The sequence below is a fragment of the Pseudorca crassidens genome, chromosome 5 (genome assembly GCF_039906515.1).
Source record: "Pseudorca crassidens isolate mPseCra1 chromosome 5, mPseCra1.hap1, whole genome shotgun sequence".
Classification (NCBI taxonomy): Eukaryota; Metazoa; Chordata; class Mammalia; order Artiodactyla; family Delphinidae; genus Pseudorca; species Pseudorca crassidens.
This window is the reverse complement of record NC_090300.1, coordinates 79,058,175-79,079,170: the sequence shown is the minus strand read 5'-3', so window position 1 is coordinate 79,079,170 and position 20,996 is coordinate 79,058,175. Positions and strand designations below refer to the sequence as shown.

The 20,996-nt window shown below is 34.8% G+C and overlaps 1 protein-coding gene across 4 annotated transcripts in view; it reads right to left on the bottom strand.

The window, feature by feature from the left end:
* Positions 1–3,383: 3,383 nt before the first annotated feature.
* The window catches only part of ZNF148 (zinc finger protein 148), a 125,935-nt gene continuing 108,322 nt past the window's right edge, over positions 3,384–20,996 (bottom strand). For all 4 annotated transcript variants that reach the window (XM_067738632.1, XM_067738635.1, XM_067738633.1 and 1 more), the window contains 2 exons: positions 6,623–6,741; positions 3,384–6,299 (listed from right to left, as the gene is read on the bottom strand). In XM_067738632.1, coding sequence (XP_067594733.1) covers positions 4,701–6,299; positions 6,623–6,741 — 1,718 coding nt within the window. In that variant the 3' untranslated portion in view covers positions 3,384–4,700. The remainder of the gene's footprint in view (positions 6,300–6,622; positions 6,742–20,996) is intronic.

Here is a 20,996-nt window from a genome sequence, read left to right as displayed (position 1 = left end):
GTAAGACTACACAGATAAAATCCAGTATAATTCAAATCCAACAATGAAAAATTTCCCCCATATTGTTGCAAAATTCTTTCTACTGAAATGCTCTGCTACAATAATAAAAAGCATACATTACATATAAAAGATACCAGTGTACTAAAAAGTGACAGAAGTGGACTAGCAAATCCTTCAAAGCACATTATATAAATGACTAGCATTTAAAAACATTTTTCCTATAAAATGTAGGTCATATACATTTATAAATTGGCGGTTTTATTTCTAAAGCAGTGATGTGTGTGTTCAAATAGTTAGCTGTTCTGTACAGTATAATATCTACTCAAATCAAACTACAATAGGTTTGTCTTTCTTTGTATTGAAGTTGAATAAATTCATCTGATCAGCTGAGAAATCAAGGTTGAAAAATAAGTATCTAAAAATCAAAGTAGAAAGTTTAGAATTATTGAAATGTAGCTATGAAATATGAAGAGAACTATTTCACAATGGAGCTGAAGTCACCTCAAAACTTATGGGCTTGAATCTAAAACAGAAACAAATATTAAAATCCAAAGCAAACCACAAAGTTAGGTAGCAGTACAGAAGCAGGCAAAAAAACACACCCCCTTCCTTCAGTGTGATGGGCACTAAGTTTTGCAGTCTTCCTCCATCTTGCAGAAGGGTGGTAAGGCCATTCAATGCTTAGTGAAAGTGAGTACAGATGAAGGCAGATTTAGCCTGTCTCCCCTGCAACTTCAATTATGCTGTGTAAACAGTGTTACGTTCCAATAGGAGGAACAATGGAATTTGCTTATAAAAACTGATTAAAGATAATCATTATTAAATGAAATAAAGATAATTAATAACTCTGAAATGTTTTTAGAACTTTCCTGATGCTACTTGTAAAGTTAGCACTGCTATGTATTATTGCTTACATACAGTACAACATCATATGCCTTCTAACATAAAGCAGTACTGTGATTTGTTTGTACATATTTACAGATTCTTAAAAACAAGCTGTAAAAACATTACATACTTTCAGACAATACAAATTAGCACATTGGTACTCACTTCAAAACAAATGGAATGCATAACATTAATAAACATCATAAAGGAAGACTCACATAAAAGTCCTTGATTGTCAAGACACGTTTATATATAAACTCTAACTGTGCAGAATTAAAGATTCAATCATAGGTACATCCTTATTTGATGAACCATATTTACAGCATGGTATTGCATAAAAAAATAAAATAATGTTTACAGGGTTTTACTTTTTTATCCATTGGATTAAAGAAAGCAACAAACACAACAAGAAATGTTTGTCTGCTTTAGTTTCCTACCAAAGTTTAAGTGAAAAAGGAAACATACGTTTTTTTATTTGCAGAATATAGCAAAAACAACTGGAAAATTATTTCCCTGAAATAAAGCAATTTGAAACGGAAAATGTTTAAATTAAATTGCAGAGTCAAAAAGTTTCTCGTTGATTATAATAGTGCTTCTTCAAGTAAATATACTGTGAAAAAACGAGTTCTAGTTTAAAATGTTCTAAGTCTAAGAAATGTAGTTTTACAGTAATGCCTACTTTTAAGTTTCCCGGCTTTTTTTTTTTTTTTTAACAGCCCTTTAAAAACCCAAATTAATAAAATGAAAGAAGTGGCAAAAGATCTAACCTAGCTGGCACTTTGCAAGTTTCTCTGGCCTGTGGAAATGAAAGCCTACCCTGAGCACAAGGCCTCTTTTGCCTCTCAAAACGAGAAAAATTACCCAACCATGGACAGTCCTCACTCAGCCAGAGCTAAAAGGATGGATTTCTATGGTATCAACTAGAAAATCTGCAAGTAGATCCCAAAAGTTTAAGCGCCACTTCAAATATTCTGAACCAAATGAAATATGTGTGCAATAAATTTAAAAAAAAACACGCTTTTAGAAGATGTTCAAGAGATATTACTTCAACTAATGTGATCTGTTTCCAATCTTCAAACATGAGAACAGGTCCTAAGAAAGCACACCTCACTCACACTTCGCCAAGTTTAAGGGTGTAAGAGTATGTTTTCATAGAACAATTTGCTCACCAAGAGAAATGAAATAAAAATTGCGAAAGGATATCCTCAATATTCTGATTTAAAGCAGCACAAAAGGCTACTTGCTTTCTCTATTAATGCCCAGATAGAAATTAAGTAACTTTCTGAACCAAAGTGGGGAAACCCAAACTGCTGAGATGTTTATCATATGATGATAATACAAGGTAACTCTGGTAGGCATGTAGAATTTCACAGTAAGAGAGCGATGACTATACTTAAAAAGTGGTAAGTCAGTAAATTATGCCAAAGTATCATTTATCTCAAAATATGCTTATAATGTGGTAGAAAAGTCTGCCATTATGTAGATGTAAAGAAATGTGGTGAACACAGGAATGCAACACCTGAACTGCTTGCATGACTGCCACTTTCAAAGGCCTTCCCTCCTTGACTTACTGCTCAGCAGTAGAGCCACATTCTAAAAACTGTGCTGGTGATGTTAACACAAACAAAAAACCTTATTCTGTACCAAGTTCTCAACAGAACAGAAATTCTAACCAGGCTCAAAACAAAAACAAAAAACCAAAATAAATGCCTACCATCATCCAATAGTAGTATGAGAAAAACAAAAATGCCTGTACCTAGGGAGAGCACAGTTCCATTGTTAACATCTCGCCTGAATGAAGCCTTCTTGAGGTTGTAATGTGCAACGCAAGACACACCATTCTTAAGAGTCAGTAATGGCAGAACTTCAATATCTACTTCAAAGAAGTCTAAAATTCTTGAAAAATTTGGCAGCAAAGAAAGCTGTCAAATGGGAAAACATTTCAAGCAAAGTTTAACAACCAAAGTGTAGAGGAAACCCATATTAAACATAATTTATATTCCTTATCATAAAAACACCATATATTCAAAATAAATGCAAAAGATGTTAAGGGTAGATATTTCTTTGTTCCCTTTCTTTATGAGAACAGTCTTGGGATAACATTAAATAAAAGAAAAAAATAATTTAAATGTATAACATTCTATACTGAAACAAAGACTGCAGATCTATAAGGCCAATACAAAAGTTAAAATGGAAATTAACATAAAGTTGCATCTTCCAAGGGTTTTAATTTTAGATTATCACTGGTGCTATATCAGTACGTGTGCATTGTGACAAAGATGGTGGAAATTTAAAATAAAAAACCAAAAAGTTGGAAGAAATTAAACAGGATAATAAAATGTTACTTTCCAAAAATTAAAACTGTCCAATGTGTAACTCAAACCATCATTCTTTAGAAAAGTATATATATAATATGTATATATATAAAAGCACTATTTATTGTACCATGCTGTATTATTTTAAGACAAAGAATTAAAAAAAAAAAAACATTCGTGGTATAAGGATAAAGTCTGTAGTTTATTTAGATTTTGAAATGCAACAAAAAGTTTCCGATCACTCATCTAGCTGAAAAAGAAACTGTAGTTACTAGAATTAGTAAACACTCTTGGTTTGTAAAATTGTAATGAGCAGTGTTCATTAAAAAGTAACTCAAGATAAAATAAGCAATTAAAATGCCCATTTCTTTAGTTTCTCTGGATACTGTTTAATTATCCAATCTATCAAGATTCTAGAAAGAGAAGGATTAAACCAGGTTTTACAGTTCCAAAGATATCCAATTTCCTTTTATTGCCAAAAATTAAAATTTTCAATTATGAGATGATTATGACACAACCATATCAAACCTAAAAATCTAAATTTTTTTTTTACTTTGAGAAATCAAAAATACCAAATAGATTCTAAGTGCTCTATGTTAACTGAAGTGTATATGTAAAGTAAAATACAATTAAGCTTTAAAATGTGGAATATACATTTTGTATAAGCATTATGTTCTTGGGAATGTAATCTACAGAATATCTTTTTACTAAAACTTCAAAACCTTGATACTTGCACATGAAAAATCATAAAAAATATCTAGGTACAACTGTACAAAGAAACTGACACCAATATGCATACTTCCATACAGAAGTGAATGCTTCAACAGTTATGTATTTTGGTAAAAGTTTTGAAAGTATGCATATTTTTAAAGTAATTAGGCTTTTAAATAGTGGAGTCTTAGACTATCAGATTTTTATTACTTTTTTCTCAAAAAAAAAAAACATGTCAATATAATGCAAAATGAAAATCAAGGGTATATGGCATATCATTCTTTTTAAAAGGTGGTTTCCTTTTTTCCCCCTATAGGACACACTAATTTATTTAAGCCATAATCTCTTGACATTTAAACTTTTAAGTTCACTCTGTCTATACTCAGATTCCCTGCTGAAGTGCCATGACTATGCTGAAAAACTCAGAAACAGTATGAGTAAATTTCACACAATTACTAATCTCCTAAAAATGTACAATATTATCAGTTAGGAAACAATTGTGCGAAAGTCTTTTTTTTTTTTCCTTTTAAACTTGGTGTAGGTGGAATAGCAAGTTTCTGATCTAAAACAAGTAATGCATTGCTTCTATAAAGGTGACAACATGTAAGGCAGTTCAAAGAATGCTGACTAACCAAACAAAATGCAGTTATTGGATTATCTTGCTATTCATATCAGCTTAACTTGTTTTAACGCATTGCTCTTAAATCTGTACAGCACTCCATTTTACACAGAGTAACCCCACTCTTGATTAATCTGTTCTAAAGTGCCAGTATTATTTACACATTTTTTTTAGCCAAAAGTCTGGCCAGTTGTGGCATCAGGTGAGGATGTCATCCCAGCTCTATTATCATTTACATTCACCAAGGGAAATTCTGGAAATTCAGCACTTGTCCCTGGTCCCCGAAGGTTCACCTGTCCATTGGCAGTGCTAAACTGAGTAGCTATTCCAGCTCTGGATCCATGATATGGAGCACGGAAGGGTTGTTCAAAAGAGCTCATTTGGTAAGCTTGGTGGACAGGCTGAGCCTCAGCTTTCTTCTGAGAAGTCACTTGATCCAAAAAGTCCTGTGTTGATGTGGCAGAAGCATGGTTGGTCTCATCACCTGAAAAGGGAAATGAGTGCTGTGAATCACCAACTATTAGTCCAAAGTGGGACTTATCTGGAGTTGTTCTTAGTGGAGAATTCATTCCTGATCGAAAGCTATTGATGGGCATGGCTGCATAGACTTGCTTGTCTATGGAAGAGAACGCTGGCTGATTTGGAAGGGTCTGGTTATCGGTCACAAAGTTAAGGCTCGGGCTATTCAAATAGGCATCATTTTGGCTAGTTCTGTCCAAAGCCTGCTGCAGAAACTTTGAGTATTCCTGCAGCATGTTGGCTTTATCTGACGAGGATGCTTGGGAGCTTGATCCAACATTCTCCGACTGAGTAACCTCAGGTACTTCGGAAGAATTTATTGATATGCTAGAAGTCACCTCAGTGTCCGCAACACTGAATGATATCTCATGTTGTCCATTAGCTTTATGAGAATAATGATCCAACAGAGTCTGCAGTACCTCATCTGGAATAACATTTTTGTCATGATTACTTTTTATCTCCACATTCAGTGCCTGTGAATCTAATATGGATGCTGTGGTACTCTCATCAATGACACTCGCCACAGCTGCCTGTGTTACAGAAGGCTGAGAAGCTATGGTACCCACATTCAGCGCATACTCCCTACTATTGTTACTTGCTGCCTGAAGATATCGCTTCTTCTTCAAAAACTGCATGGCATCATCGTAATTAGTGCTACTGTGCACAGGTTTACTAGGCCCCTCTTGCAAATTGTCAACCTGGTCAATGTCAGCATTGCCTTCTGAGTCCAGTAAAGCTTGTTTGTCCACAAGTTCAAAAGCATACTTCGAAACTTTGCTCTCTTCATATGTGGATAAAGGCGAAATTGTTTGATTTTGCTCCAATGGCTGTTTCAGACTTCTCTTACTATTAATTTTTTTGAGAACCAACTTAGGTGGATGTATTTCTCCTGATGCATCTTCTAAATGCGATCCCCCAACTGAAGAATGTGGCATCTCAACAGCATACTCTGCCACCATATACTCATCTTTTACTTTAGTACTTGAAGAGTAAAGAGGCAAGTAATCATTTTTGTCTTTCTTCAGGTCAGATTTGTCCAAAGAACTCTCTTTGTCCATCCCAGATGATTTTTTCTCAGTTTTCTGCCTCTTCTTTTTTGGCAGTGAGTTATCTTTTGGTGATGTAGAGAAGCCAGAATCTTCCTCAGATGTCAGAAGGCCACCTTTGATGGCACATCTGTTTAGTTTCTTGTCATGATTTTCATGGCACATACGTTTATGTTTCAGTACACGATCTGTTCTGGAAAAATACTGTCGAATTCAAAGTTCGGAAGTGAGTTTTTTGTTTTAGTTTGTATTTTGGTCAACCAAGAAAAGAAAAGAAAAAACGGAATTAATATAAAGATAGATATAAGCATAATAATATGAGCAACTCCAAACTAATTTGCTGAGCCAACTGTTTATTACAAATTGAATCAACAGCAGTTAGGAAGTTCTTCAAATAGTTTTAGTAGTAACATTTTCTAATTTCACTTATTAGAATTGTTTTATAATTTAATTTCAGATAGAAGAGTTTCAATGTCACTCATACCACAATAAAATGATTTTTAAAAAATATTCAAACCACATCTTACCTGTAAACAGTATTCACACTGGTAGGGTTTTTCTCCACTATGAGTTCTCTTATGCCTTTCCATATGATATTTTTGAATGAATCTCATACCACATTCATCACAGCGAAATGGTTTTTCACCTAGCACATGATACAGAAAGTTTAAAACAAAACAAATACTGTAAAATAATGAATTACTTCACCACAAGAACCTCTAAATAAATGGCTTTTGAACGTTGCCATACTTTGTTCTTTTTAAATGACCAAAGTCTCCCTTATACTAAACATATCTTCCAGTTTAATTTGTCAAGAATACCTTGCTTTGTAAAAATGGAAGAGATTGGTACACGCCATTGGAAAGAAAAGGTTGAAAGCAGGCATACTCAATTTCCCTTTTACTGTATGTGTACATAATATACTCCTTCCATAGGGACCGGTATTATTACCAGGACCTTAACAGTAATATGAACAGGGTTTCAGTAGAGTGGCTGATGTTTCTAATCCTTTTTTCAATCATACAAAAAGTATTTCAGAAAAATTTTTGAAAAAACAAAATGTTACCCATACATAGTCCAACACAATTCTTGGGTATACCTTTTTAATTCTTCATGTCTTTTCAAAGATATTTGTGGTTAAATGAAATCTGAATCCTAGGAAAATATTTTTAAAATCTAATTTATTAAAACATAAGAAGAGGGCTTCCCTGGTGGCACAGTGGTTGAGAGTCCGCCTGCCGATGCAGGGGACACGGGTTTGTGCCCCGGTCTGGGAAGATCCCGCATGCCGCAGAGCGGCTGGGCCCGTGAGCCATGGCCGCTGAGCCTGCGCGTCTGGAGCCTGTGCTCCGCAACGGGAGAGGCCACAGCAGTGAGAGGCCCGAGTACCGAAAAAACAAACAAACAAAAAACATAAGAAGAGCTTAAATTAGAGACTAAGTTTTAAAAGTAATGTTTGTTTATACCGATTCTCTTTTCCTCGACTCAAACCAGCATTTCTCATGTCCTTTCGGGAGCGAATTAAATTGAGGGCTGTTAACTGGGCACATGACCCCCACACCACCCCCAGTTTTTTTTTTTAATCACATAAGGACTTCTCAGCTTTAATGAACAACAACTAAGAAGATCTAAAATAGCTTTTAATGATAAAGCCACAGCCTAAGTAAATAGAAGGGTGTGACAAGAAGTTATCTTAAATAATGCTTGTTTGGGAAACCACTGTTTCTACCTTTCATACAGTCAGCAAAACTTTACTAATACTTCTCCTCTACCCATAAAAATATAAGACATGTTACTTGTCCTCAAAGAGTTTATGACATAATTGGGAAAACAAGAAAGAAACAACAGAACTATATCCAGCTCTGGTTTACCTTTATAACTTTATAACCCACTAGTTATCTTAACATTTTTCTCCAGCCAAATCGAAGAACCTACCATCTCATGCTTTCCTACTTCTGCCTTGATTCACGCAGCTCCCTCAGTCCACCTCTGTGTGTTCAGGTACTACACTCCCCTCAAGGCCCAGCCCATCTCCTCTGGGATACTTTGCCCTATTCCCCTAGAGGAAAGGCATCTTTATCTTCTTTAACTTTCCAGAGAACTTCAGCTGTACCTCTCCAATGGCACTCATTACTTTCATTCCAATAATTATTTTGTACGAATCTATTCTTTTAACTAAATTACATTCCTTTAGGTCAGAATCTGGGCCTAAATTATCTTTATGTAGCTCAAAACACTTCGGGCAACTTTTAAGGGCCACATGAATGGCATAAAGGATTATTACAGTGGATTATAATTGGAAAAAATGTTATTATGAGCTGGTATGATCTGGGAAAGCTTCTTGTGTTAGAACCTAAGCTGAGTAGCCCTTTAAGGGATTGTATGTATGAGATTAAAGCCAAGGAAAGAAAATTTAGTGAGGAATAACAGAGCAACTAAGGGTTGAGATACTATAAAATATAGTGGAGAACTGGTACCTAAAAAGACAATTTAATTTGGCAACAAATAAATTATTTGAAACTTTCAAGAACTGCAACTTCTGTAATTGCTATGGAGTTATCAAATTTTAGGGCTGAAGGGACTTTGAAATGGCTTCAAACTATGCTCTTGGGGGCTCCACAGAGGCCTGCAAAGGATCATCCTGGTGTGGCAAACGGCTCTAAGGTTGCCACCCAAAATTCAGGAGAGAACAGCTCCACTTCTGTACACAGGGAGTCTGAGTAAGGACTCCAGAGTTCAAAGGCTAGAATGGAGACCTAATACAACTAATCTCGACCAATTTACTTATTTTTACAAAAAAGAAAGTCCAGAAAAATTAAGATACTTGTCCAAGGGGTTAGTAAGTGGATAACTAATGAAGCAACAAAAGCTGGAAGAGAAGACCACTTATTTAGGAAGTTTGAAAGTGAAAGAAATGAGAAAAAGGAGGTGAGAAGTAATAGGAGGCAATCCATTCGAGATTAAGGATTGGTAAGGGTGGGAAACTGAACTAAAATGGAATATTATGGTGAATAATCGAAATAACAAGATCCCAGAAGAACTAGGATGAAAAGGGAAGGAGAGTACAAGTATTATTTTAAAAAGAAGTTTAAGAATAGGTGCATATTTTGAAATAAAGACTGTATATGATAGAGCTCATTAAGATCAGAATTTAAAGTCATTCTTCAAAAGTGAGAGAGGATAAAAGAGAAAATTAGTGAACTTATTAGAATTCAATTAATTCTACATGATATTCATGAACTGGAAGACTTTAATGTTAAAAATGATAATACACCCCACATTGGTCAAAGCAGAAGCTGACAACCTGATCCTAAAATTCATATGGAAATGCAAGGGATCCATAACAGCTAAAGCAATCTTGAAAAAGAAGTACTACGTAGGCAGACTCAGACTTCCCAACTTCAAAACTTACAATCAAGCTACAGTAGTAAGATGGTGTGGTAATGGCATAAGGATAGACATACATATCGAGGAATAGAATTGAGAGTCTAGAAATAAACCTTTACATTTATAGTCGACTGACTTCAGTGGGGAAAAAACAGTCTTTTCAACAATGACACTGGGACAATTTGATACCCATATGCAAAAGAATGGGGTTGGACCCCAACCTCACACTGTATACAAAAATTAACTCAAAATGGATCATAGGCCTAAATGTGGGAACTAAAACTGTAAAACTCTTGGAAGAAAATATAGGAATAAATCTTGACTTTGGGTTAGGCAATGATTTCTTAGATACAACACCAAAAGCACAAGCAAACAAACAAAAAATAAATAAAATATACCTCATCAAAATTAAAAACTTTTGTGCTTCAAAGGACACTATCAAGAAAGTAAAAAGACAAATGCTGTAGTAGCTGCTGTGGGAAACAGTTTGGCAATTCCTCAAAATGTTAAACTTAGAATTACCATACAAGCCAACTGTCCTACTCCTAGGTATATACCCTAAAGAACTGCAAACAGGGATTCACTCAGAGATTTGTATACCAATGCTCACAGCAGCATTATTCACAACAACCAAAATATGGAAGCAACCCAAGTGTTGAATGGATAAACAAAATGTGATATATACAGACAATGGAATATTTTTCAGCCATAAAAAGGAATGAAATTCTGATATATGATACAACATGGATGAACCTTGAATAAATTATGCTAAGTGAAAGAAACCAGGCACAAAAAGGACAAATACTTCGTGATTCCATTTATATGAAATACCTAGAGTAGGCGAATTCACAGGGATAGAAAGTAGAATAAAGGTTACCAGGGACTGGCAGAGGAAGGAAAAGGGAGTTACTGCTTAATGGTTACAGGTTTTTGTTTGTGTATAATTTTGTTACACAATGTTATAAAGGTACTTCACTACACTACATTGTATGCTTGAAAATGATTAAATGATAAACTTCAAGTTATGGGTTTTTTTTAAAAAAGGTGAAAAGACAATCCATGGAATGGGAAAAAATATTTGCAAATCATATGTCTGATAAGGGATGTATATATCCAGTATGCTAAAAAAACCTCTTACAACTCAACAATAAAAAGACAAATAAACTAATTTAATAACAGGTAATGGATCTGAATGAACATTTCTCCAAAGAATATATACAAATAGCCAATAAGTACATGAAAAGATGCTGAACATCACTACTCATTAGGGAAATGCAAATCAGTATCACGAGAAACCACTTCACACCCAATAAGACAGTTAAAACAGAAAGGACAGTAAGAAGGGGTTAGCATGGATGCAGAGAAACTGGAACCCTCACACTTGGGTGGTAGGATTATAAAGTGGTACAGCTGCTTTGGAAAACAATTTTGCAGATCCTTAAAATGTTAAACATAAGAGTTACCATATGACTCGGCAATTCCACTCCAAAGCATATACCCAAGAGTACTGAAAACGTTATTTCCACACAAAAACAAATATTCCTAACAGCATTATTCATATAAGCCAAAAAGTAAAAACAACTCAAATGTCCCTGAACTAATGAATGAATAAACAAAATATGGTATTTTCACACATGGAATATTATTTAGCTATAAAAAGTAATAGAAGTACATGCTACAACATGAATGAACCTTTAAAACATTATGCTAAGTGAAAGGAACTAGACAAAAAAGACCACCTACTGTATGATTCCATTCATAAGAAATGTCCAGAACAGGGAAATCCATAGAGACAGAAAGGAGAGTAAAGATTGCCTAGTGCTGGGAGGAAGGGGTGCAGGATTTCAGAATGGTGGAAGTTATTCTAAAAATTAGACTGTGGTGATAGCTGTGCAACTCTGTGAATATACCATAAACTACTGAATTGTACACTTTAAAGGGGTGGGTTTTTTGATATTGTCAATTACATCTCAATAAAGTTGCAACTTTAATAATGCATGATAACACAACTGACACCACGTAAAGTGAATGAGAAATGATTTCTTCCCACAAGGAGCTAGCAATTAAATTCAAAATAAATTAAATGGAGAAAAATCGTGCTTAAATTATTTGCTACATATTAGTAGAAGATCAAGAATTAAAAGCTTATTTAACCAGAAGCAACATTAAGAAATTTACTTTAAAAAAAAAAAAAAAGAAATTTACTTTAACAAACATTAATGCCATAAAAGCAATTTGTAAAAATGTTCCTTTGCTGCTTAAAACAAAACACTTTCCCGGTCCCCTAAATAGAACAATTATGACAGCTAAGTCAGCCAGAAATGAATGTAAACACAAATTCATCTTCTGTAGTCATTTATTTTTTATTTTTTGATTACCCACTTTTGTTATCTTTATTTCTTAATCCTTTGTTTTTTGTTCTGCTTTAGTATTTATTTTCCTTTTTTACTCTACCATCTTTCTCTGTATCTTCTTCTCCCTCTCCCATTTTTTTCCCTCTTCTTCTCTCTCTCCCTTTTTAACTAGCCATTCCAGAATAAAACTTTTTAAGTTTTGCCATTTAAGGATCCTTGTTTGTTTATGGATTAGCTCACATACTTAAATGATTCCCCCCCCCCAAATCAAAACAATATAGAGAAATATACAGGATAAAGTCTTCCTCTTATCTTTGCCCCTCCATAGGTAACTACATTTATTTGTTTGGGTCTGTTTCTTTCCAGAGTTTCTTGACACAGGCATAAGCAAAAATAAGTACATATTCTTTTTGTAATTTTTCCCTCTTTCTTACATGAAGATAGCGTATTTTACTGTGTTCTGCATCTTTTTTTTTGATTCAGTAATTTGGAGATCTTATCAGTAGAAAAAGAGCTAGCTCATTTGTTCTGACAGCTGATATCGTTCACTGATGGATAGACATACAATTTATTTAACCAATCCCCTATTATTTCCAAACATTTCCTGTTATAAATAGTGCTGTAATATATACCCTGTCAATGCAAAATGTGCAGGTACATCTGTAGGATAAATTCTCAAAAACAGAATTCCTGGTCAAATAATAAATATGTTTGTGCTTTTGAAATACACTGCCAAAATTGCTCTCCACAGGAGATATTAATATGTACCCCGCCAGCCATGTATGAGTGACTGTTTCCCTATAACCTTGCTATATACTACTATGTTGTTAAACTTCCTGATGACTACAAATCTAATATGTGAAAAAACAATATTTCAGTATGACGTTGACCATCTTACATGTCATTTTCTAAGAACTGTCTGCACCTATCTTTCACCTATTTTTTTTTAAACTAGGTTGCTGATCTTTTTCTTGATGATTTATAAGAGCTTTATTAAAGAGACTCGTCATCTGTCTGTATTAGTTCCAGTTTTTTGGTTTTTTTTTTAATAGTGGGGGTGGAGTTGTTTGGCTACTAGGGGTTTTAATTTTTACACAGATGAATTTATCAATCATTTATTTTATGGATATTAAATTTTAAGTGTTATTTAGAAAGAACATTCCTGTTCCAATCTGTCCATATTTTTAATGACACGTATGTAGTTTCATCTTTTACATTAAATCGCATACATTTGGAGTTCATCCTGAGGTAGAATGTGATGGATAAAACTGTCTTTCCAGATGGCTATCCAGTTTTTCCAACATCATTTACTGCAAGGTTCATCTTTTCTTGATCACATTTTTTATCACAATCATACACTAATAAGTTCCATGGGTCTATTTCTAGACCTTCTATTCCGTTCTATGGGACTATTCATAAGCCAGAACAAACAAGTTTTAGTTATTAAGACTTTATAATATACTTCAACATTTGGTAGGACTAATCCCCCTCACTGTTCTTCTTTTGTTTTTCTCTGGTTTGTCTTGTTTGTCCACTTTCCAAATCATTTCTGAATTAGCTTAGTATCTGTGGTGGGGGGAAGGGAGAGTTGCCTGAAATGTTTATGTTAACTTATGGAAAACTGATACACTTTATGTGCTTTATGATGTTAACTCTTCTCACTGAAAAAAGTGGGGGTGGGGTTGTTTTGCGTCCTCAGTAGTGTTTTAATAATTTCCTATTATGGAATTTTCCACATTTCTTGTTGCTAATATTATAAAGAGGGTGTTTACTTCCATTAAATCTTCTACTCTGTGTGTGTACACATACAAAGCATATGGTTTTCTGCAATTCTAATGAATTTGCTGGTTTTTAGTCATTTTCAGTTGACTCTCACGGGTTTTCCAAGTTTACAATAATACAGTTATTTTTAACCTATAATACTTTTCCTACTTTTGCTGGCTACTATTCTCAAATATTATGTTAAAAGTAACGGTGATAACGTGCTCTGTATCTTGTTCCCAACTCTGGTACTCTGGTATGTCTCTTGAATGGAAATGAAAATAAAATAGCTGATATATATTTCCTTAAGAAACATAAAAACACTTAAGTGAAATATCTTTAGGAGAAAATCCCGTTATTGTTTTTCCCCTTAAGGACCAGAGACCCTCTGCTGGAAAAGGAAGACAATCTATACAGCACTTGAGTGATTTTAAGGTGAACAGGAAAGACTTACATGAAAAATACCAAGAATTTTGTAAATACTGTTTACAATTTTGGAAAGCAATAACATGGTGAAGAAGAAACAATTTCAAGGTGTTCCACTAATGATAATTTTCCAATACCCAAGGAGCCTGGAGTTTCAATTCTAACGGTTATCAATGAGACCACACTTTTCCCCCACTGCAGTGTTTCTCCCTGGTAACTCTGACACTGCACACACTGAGTTGTTTACGGGTAAGAATTCTTACTTAGAATGTGGGTAATTATTAGGGCAAGTTATATAGAAGAAACTGATATGGACATAAGCTTTATGCATAAACTAGCTCAACATGACTTGATACATTAATCTCATTTTTGGTAGTTTCAACTAATCCTCTTCTTCCTTTTCAACCATTCTAATCTGGCTTCTGCACTTACTTCAAAACGGTTCTTGTAAATCACCTTCAGGTTATCAAATACAACCAAATGTTTTCAGTTATCTTAGACCTCTCAACAGCATTCAACTTAGGTGATCCCTTTCTTTGTCCTTGAATTCACTTTTCCCTTGACTTCTATGACATTCATACTCTTTCAACCTCTCTGACTGCTCCTTCTCGATGCTCTTTCCAGCTCACTCTCCTCCCTCCAACCATGAAATATTTTAGTTCTTCATGGCTTCCTCCTAAGCTCCCTGATTTTCTCCTTTTATATTCTTTTCTTTGGCAGAAAGGGAAACATCTATTTCCATAGCTTTAATTACTCTCTAATTTGAGCCCCAGACCACACATCCAAACTGCCTACTGAACATAACTACTTCTATGACACTTAGGGATCTCTAATGTTTCATATCCCACACTAAACTTGTGATCTTCAACCCACAGCTTAGTCCTTATCCAGATTCCCCCTTTGTATGAATGGCATCTAGTTTTGCAAGCCAGAGGCCTGCACAGCTTTTCTATATACCCGTCTCCATATTCAACTAGTTAACATGTTACTGACCTCCTGATTCTACCCACTAAATACCTGTCAAATCTGCCCACTTCTTTCCACTTTCCACTGTCATCACCCAAGTTCAAGATACTATCATTCCCTGACCTAGACTACTATTTAATATCCTCCTAACAGTAGTCTCTATGGGATTCACTCTCATCTCTAATTCTACATCACAGCGAGATTTTAACATTAAGTATATCTGATCATGTTGAAAGCCTACTACTGTTCCTAGGATTAACACACACACACACACACACACACACACACTCTCTCTCTCTCTCTCTCTCTCTCTCTCTCTCTCCCTCCGTCCCTCCACTACCATCTGGCCCCTACCTTTTCCTCTCATACCTGATCTTTCTTCACAACCCTGCCCTTCACTTTCTGAGCTCTAGTCAAAGTGGTCTTTCAGTTCCTAGTACTGTCATGCTTTTTCTCCTCCCCAGGATCATTTTCTCCTATAACTCCTCCCCAAAACCAATTCTTTGTCATGATAGTGGATCTAAAGTGCTTTACACTCAAGAAATGGTATCTACTGTTCTTAGTAATCAGAATGGAAGTGGCAATTATTTTAATAATGAAGTCTTCATAAAATCTAGGTCAAAATGTTTATATTATTTAGATATTATGACATCTAATATAATAATATATAATAAAATATTATAATATTTAGGTATTAATGGTATCTATGACAATGTTCACATGGCCTAGTAAAACATACTTGATAGTAGAAGGGATTTTCTATCTTTAATAAGTCATAAAAAAGGGAGATCAGACAAAATTTACAAGTATAATAAATACTACACTAACCAAAAAAGATCATTCATTATTATGAGAAGCACTGTAAGTACTTAAGAGTACAGGTTTTAGAGCCAGACTAGCCAGATTATAGTGCTGGTCTCAGCATTTCTTAACTGTGAGACACTGAGGATGTTATTTAAACTCTTAAGACTTGATATTCTCATCCATAAAGTGAAAATATTAATAAAACATATATCAGAACCAAATGTTAAATGAGGTAACGTGTGTGAGTAACCTGTCTGCTTAAGAAAAAGCCTAGCACATTTTAATAGCTCAATAAATATTAGCTATTAAAAATACAAATTAAGAGGTTGATGGTAAATGATTATCATTATATTAACATATTTATTACAGTTAAAACCCAGTGACTGGGCTATATATCGCAAATGAAAATATCCTTAGGCTAGACAATTAATTCAGAAAAATGGGAAACAAGGAGGATTACTGAAAGAATTACATGGAAACATAATCACACACCCAGTAATTTGCTTAAAACTTTAGAGCATACAAGAAATAAGGTCACTTACTGCATGATTAAATTTATCTAACATCCTCAAAATGGCGTAATTATAAAGATGGAAAACACATTAGTGTTTGTCAGGGGTTAATCATGGAGGAGAGGGAGTAGGGGAAGTAAGGTGTGACCATAAATAGGTAGTACAAGGAAACTTTCTGTAATAAAATGAAGGTACAGTAAAATTTTAAAAATAAACAAACTAAAAAGTATATCTTTGGCATATAGGAGGTTAGAAAGTTCATTTATCAGTCTAAGAAGAACCCATATACTATACAGGAAACTATATTTTATAGGAAATCATCTGAGACTAAACCACAACCTATGAAGTACAAATTAGGTTATTAAATAAAAACTGTGAAGTTGCCACAGTATCATGAAGACATGTCAGTTAAATCAAACTGGCAAAAACCCAAAAGGCCTTAATTAATGAACGTAGTAATTTTTCTGGGTAGCAAATTTTTTAAACCCCACTCTTCTATAAGTATAGAGTGGTTTTCTTTCCTTAGCATGGAGGTCAGGGAGAAACTTCAATGCCTGCATTTTAAACTTCAGAAACTCTGACAAACTAACACTGGGGTCACCACCTCCCCCCACAAAAGAAAATGAAGAAAGAGTTCTTTTATTTTTTTTCTGGGCTTCTTTTCTTTTCTTCTTTTCTTTTCTTTGAGCTATGAAATTATACATTTACAGTGTAATCTTTTTAAGTGGTTTGGTTCCCTTAGGATGAAACAGCAAATGACAAGTGGGGAACTATTTCTTGGATACCACAGATTAGGTTTTGGACCCCTGCTTTGAGACAGACAACACTGAAAATGATCAATTACCTCTAGTAAGAGCAGCATCCCAGACTCTGTTCAAATTTTTAAAGATGGGAAGTTGGCCTAGGAATCATTTGAAGAAAAGAAAACAAAACAAACAAAAACCAAAAAAAACAAACAACACTGCCCTAATTCTGAAAATAAGTGAACTTCATTAAATTATGGCAATTTCCACATTTCATTTTTCTGTCAGCCTATACACAACTGGTGCTAACATCTAAGCATATTAACCCTAAGTAACTGATGTCCCAATGACAGCACCTAGGCATACAAGACAAAGTAATAAATTAATGGTAAACACCATCTAAATGTGGAATAACTATTTTCTATCTATTTAAAAAACTAATTCAGAATATCACACAAGTCTATCTTCCACAGATGTGGTTTTAAAATGTTTTCAAAATTAGTAAAATGGCTGGATAGATGGGTATCATTATATCCCCACCAAAAAGAAATTTAAGTTAGAATCTCAAAATGTAAATAGATTTAAAATAGCAGTGAGCTAAGTTAACATTATCCTGACTTGTAGACATTTTAAATTAGTCCATCTGTTTTTGAACTTTATATATAAACCCCCAATTTCCAGCTACCTCTTGAAAAAAAGTGCTCTAGAACAAAAGTTCAGCAGTTAAGACTACATTAAGCACAAAAGGGGGTTAACCAAATCAATAGACTCTATATTAAATCCCTTATATTGCATCCCGTAAAAGAGAAGAACTCGTCATCAGCTTGTCTTCATAAGAGACTGGACAAATGCATATCAGCTTTCATCCTTTTTTTTCCCCCTAAATTAACTAGGATATCAAAGGGTGAAGGACCGTTCTCTCAAAAACATACTCTGTTCAACAATAAAATCCTTCTCCTAACCAGAGCTAACTAATCAGGGCCCTTTACTTTTTGCCCACCCTTAAAACTGTCTCTACTGTTCTGTCACAATACAGTGATTTGCCTTTTTATATTAACTGCACCCTACACTTTTATTTCATGTACAATTCATTTGAGAAATACAGTGTAGATGCTCTAATTTTAACAAGGAGCATAACAGAATGTATATGAAAAGAATTCAGGTAGTCTGACTCAATAATCAGTGATGATTTCAGCAGCTATCTTTTTTGAATTCAGTTGTCAGTTAAATAGCTAAAGAGAATGAACAAGCCCTACAGGTTCCAGGGACATTTATGAAGTGATCTGCTCCAAGCACTCTATTTTTTAAAGTGAGACCTTAAAAATGCAGGTGAAATAGCATTTCAACCTAGAATATATATCTTATTTATGTCATTATCTTAAAATTTTATAGAGCACCTACTATGTACCAAGCACTTGCTGGGTACCCTTACATTTAAATCAACTCTATTCTTGTCAAGTAAATTATCCCCATTTGGCAAGGCTAGGAAACTTCTGCCCAAAGTCATGGTGATAATAAACCAGGCCCAGTATTGAACCCTGGTGGCCTTGTTTTTAGTACCAAATTATGTACCTCATGGTTTATCTCAGAACAATCCCAAACTGTGGACCAATAATACATCAAGTCTCACCCAGACTTTCATCAGTTCATTTCACAAGTACTAAGTGTTTGCCAGTGTTGGGAAATGACAGGAAATGTCCAGGAAAATGATAGTAGTGGAATGGCTGGAACCTAAGTTTGCTTCCTTTTTTACACTATTTGACGAATTTTCACAAATGAATACACCTTTGAAAGCATCACCATGCTAATAAGAATGAATTTACCTAAAACCAGTTTCCTGTTACTCTATAATCCCTTCCTCCTGCCCCTCTATCACTCCCTTCCGCATTCTCCAGGCAAACAATTATCCGATGTCTGTCCCTATAGTTTATCTTTATTATTATTTATGTATATCTTCAAACATACACAGAAGTAAAAAGGTAGAGTCCTCAGGTACCCATCACTCAGTTTTAATAATTATCATCACTTGGCAAATTTTATTTCAACTAATTCTTTCTTTCTTCCTTTCTTATTATCAAGTAAACTTTTTACTGGAATATAACAGCCATACAGAAAAGCAAACAAATGCTCCCAACACCAGAGATCAGTTCTGCCTTAACTGCTTATTATGGAAATTTTAAAGCACATAAAAAAGTACACAGAAAGTACTCTCACCATATTTTGAAAGCAAATTTCTTGAAATGTAATATACCTACACAAAACTATACCAAACATAAATATAGTCTGATGAATTTTCTCAAAGTGAACAGACCTGTGTAATGAGCCTCCCAACCAAGAAATAGAACACTACTCTTATGAGTTACGAGCACTGCAGAAGCACTCCTACCCCTTTTCCATTAGTAATGGCTACATTGATTTCTAACAAATAATTCATTTTGCCTTGTTTATGAACTTCACATAGAGTCATACAGTATGTATTCTTCTGTGTCTGGCTTCTTTCATTCAATGTTATGCTCTCATAATGCTGTGTCTAGTATTCCATCATATGAATGTACTACAATTTATTCATTCAACTCTCGATGGAAAGTTTGGTCTATTCATAACAATGCTGCTTTAACATTCTGGTACGTGTCTTTTGGTGAATACATGTATACTACATAAGCATTAAAGTAGGAGTGAAAATGACAGATCACAGAGTCTGTGGATGTGCAGCCTTGGTAGAGAGTTTACTAACGTGGATGTGCCAACTTACGTACCCACCAGCGTAATATACGAGTTCCAACTGCTCCACATCCTAGCAAGTACAGTCATCCCTTAGTATCCAGTAACCAAGGAGACCCTTGGATCCAGGAATCCCTGGATTTTGGATACCAAAATCCACAGATGCCAGAATTCAATCAACTGAAGATCATGGAGCATTTCTGATCTGTGACTGGCTGAATCCATGGGTTCAGAACTGCAGATACAGAGGGCCTAGTGTACTTTGTACCACCTGTATTTTTCATTTTAGCCATTCTGAAGTGTGTACAAGTGGTATCAGATTGCAATCTTAAGTAATTTTCCTGGTGGCTAATGAAACTGAGAACCCTTTCATATGTTTCCTGATCACCCTGGTATCCTTTTTTGGTGTGTGTTAAGTGTCTGTTCAACATTCTGTATGCTTTTCTACTAGCCTGTGCTTTTCTTAATAGGTTAGTAGGAATCCTGTACATACGTATCAGGCTTACTTTTCACTTTCTTAACGGTGTCTTTAAGGGAAAAAGGTCTTAATGTAACCCAATGTATTAATTTTTTCTATTATGACTGTTTCTATATCCTAGTTAAGAAAGGTTATCTCCCTGTGATATTTTCTATTGATGTCTTCCATTTCACTAACCTTCTCTTTTACTGCCTCTATTATTCCATTAAACCCATGTGCTATGTTCTCTGTATCAATTACTGTATTTTTCAGTTTTAGAATTTTCATTTGCCTCTTGTTTACAGCTTACAATTCTTTGGTAAAATTCTCCACCTTTTCTTCTATTTCCTGCGTCTTTTCTATTATTATTATTATTTTATAAATTTATTTATTTTATTTGTTATTTTTGGCTGTGTTGGGTCTTCATTGCTACGCACAGGCTTTCTCTAGTTGCGGCCAGCGGGGGCTACTCTTTGTTGAGGTCAGAGGGCTTCTCACTGCAGTGGTTTCTCTTGTTGCAGAGCATGCGCTCTAGGCGCATGGGCTTCAGTAGTTGTGGCGCACGGGCTTAGTTGCTCCGAGGCATGTGGGATCTTCCCAGACCAGGGCTTGAATCCGTGTTCCCTGAATTGGCAGGCGGATTCTTAACCACTGCGCCACCAGGGAAGTCCCTATTATTTTTTTTAAACATATTAGTCACAGTTTAAATTGTAAAGCCCTTCTCTGGTAACTCTAGTATCTAGATAACCTGAGAGATTGTTTTTATTATC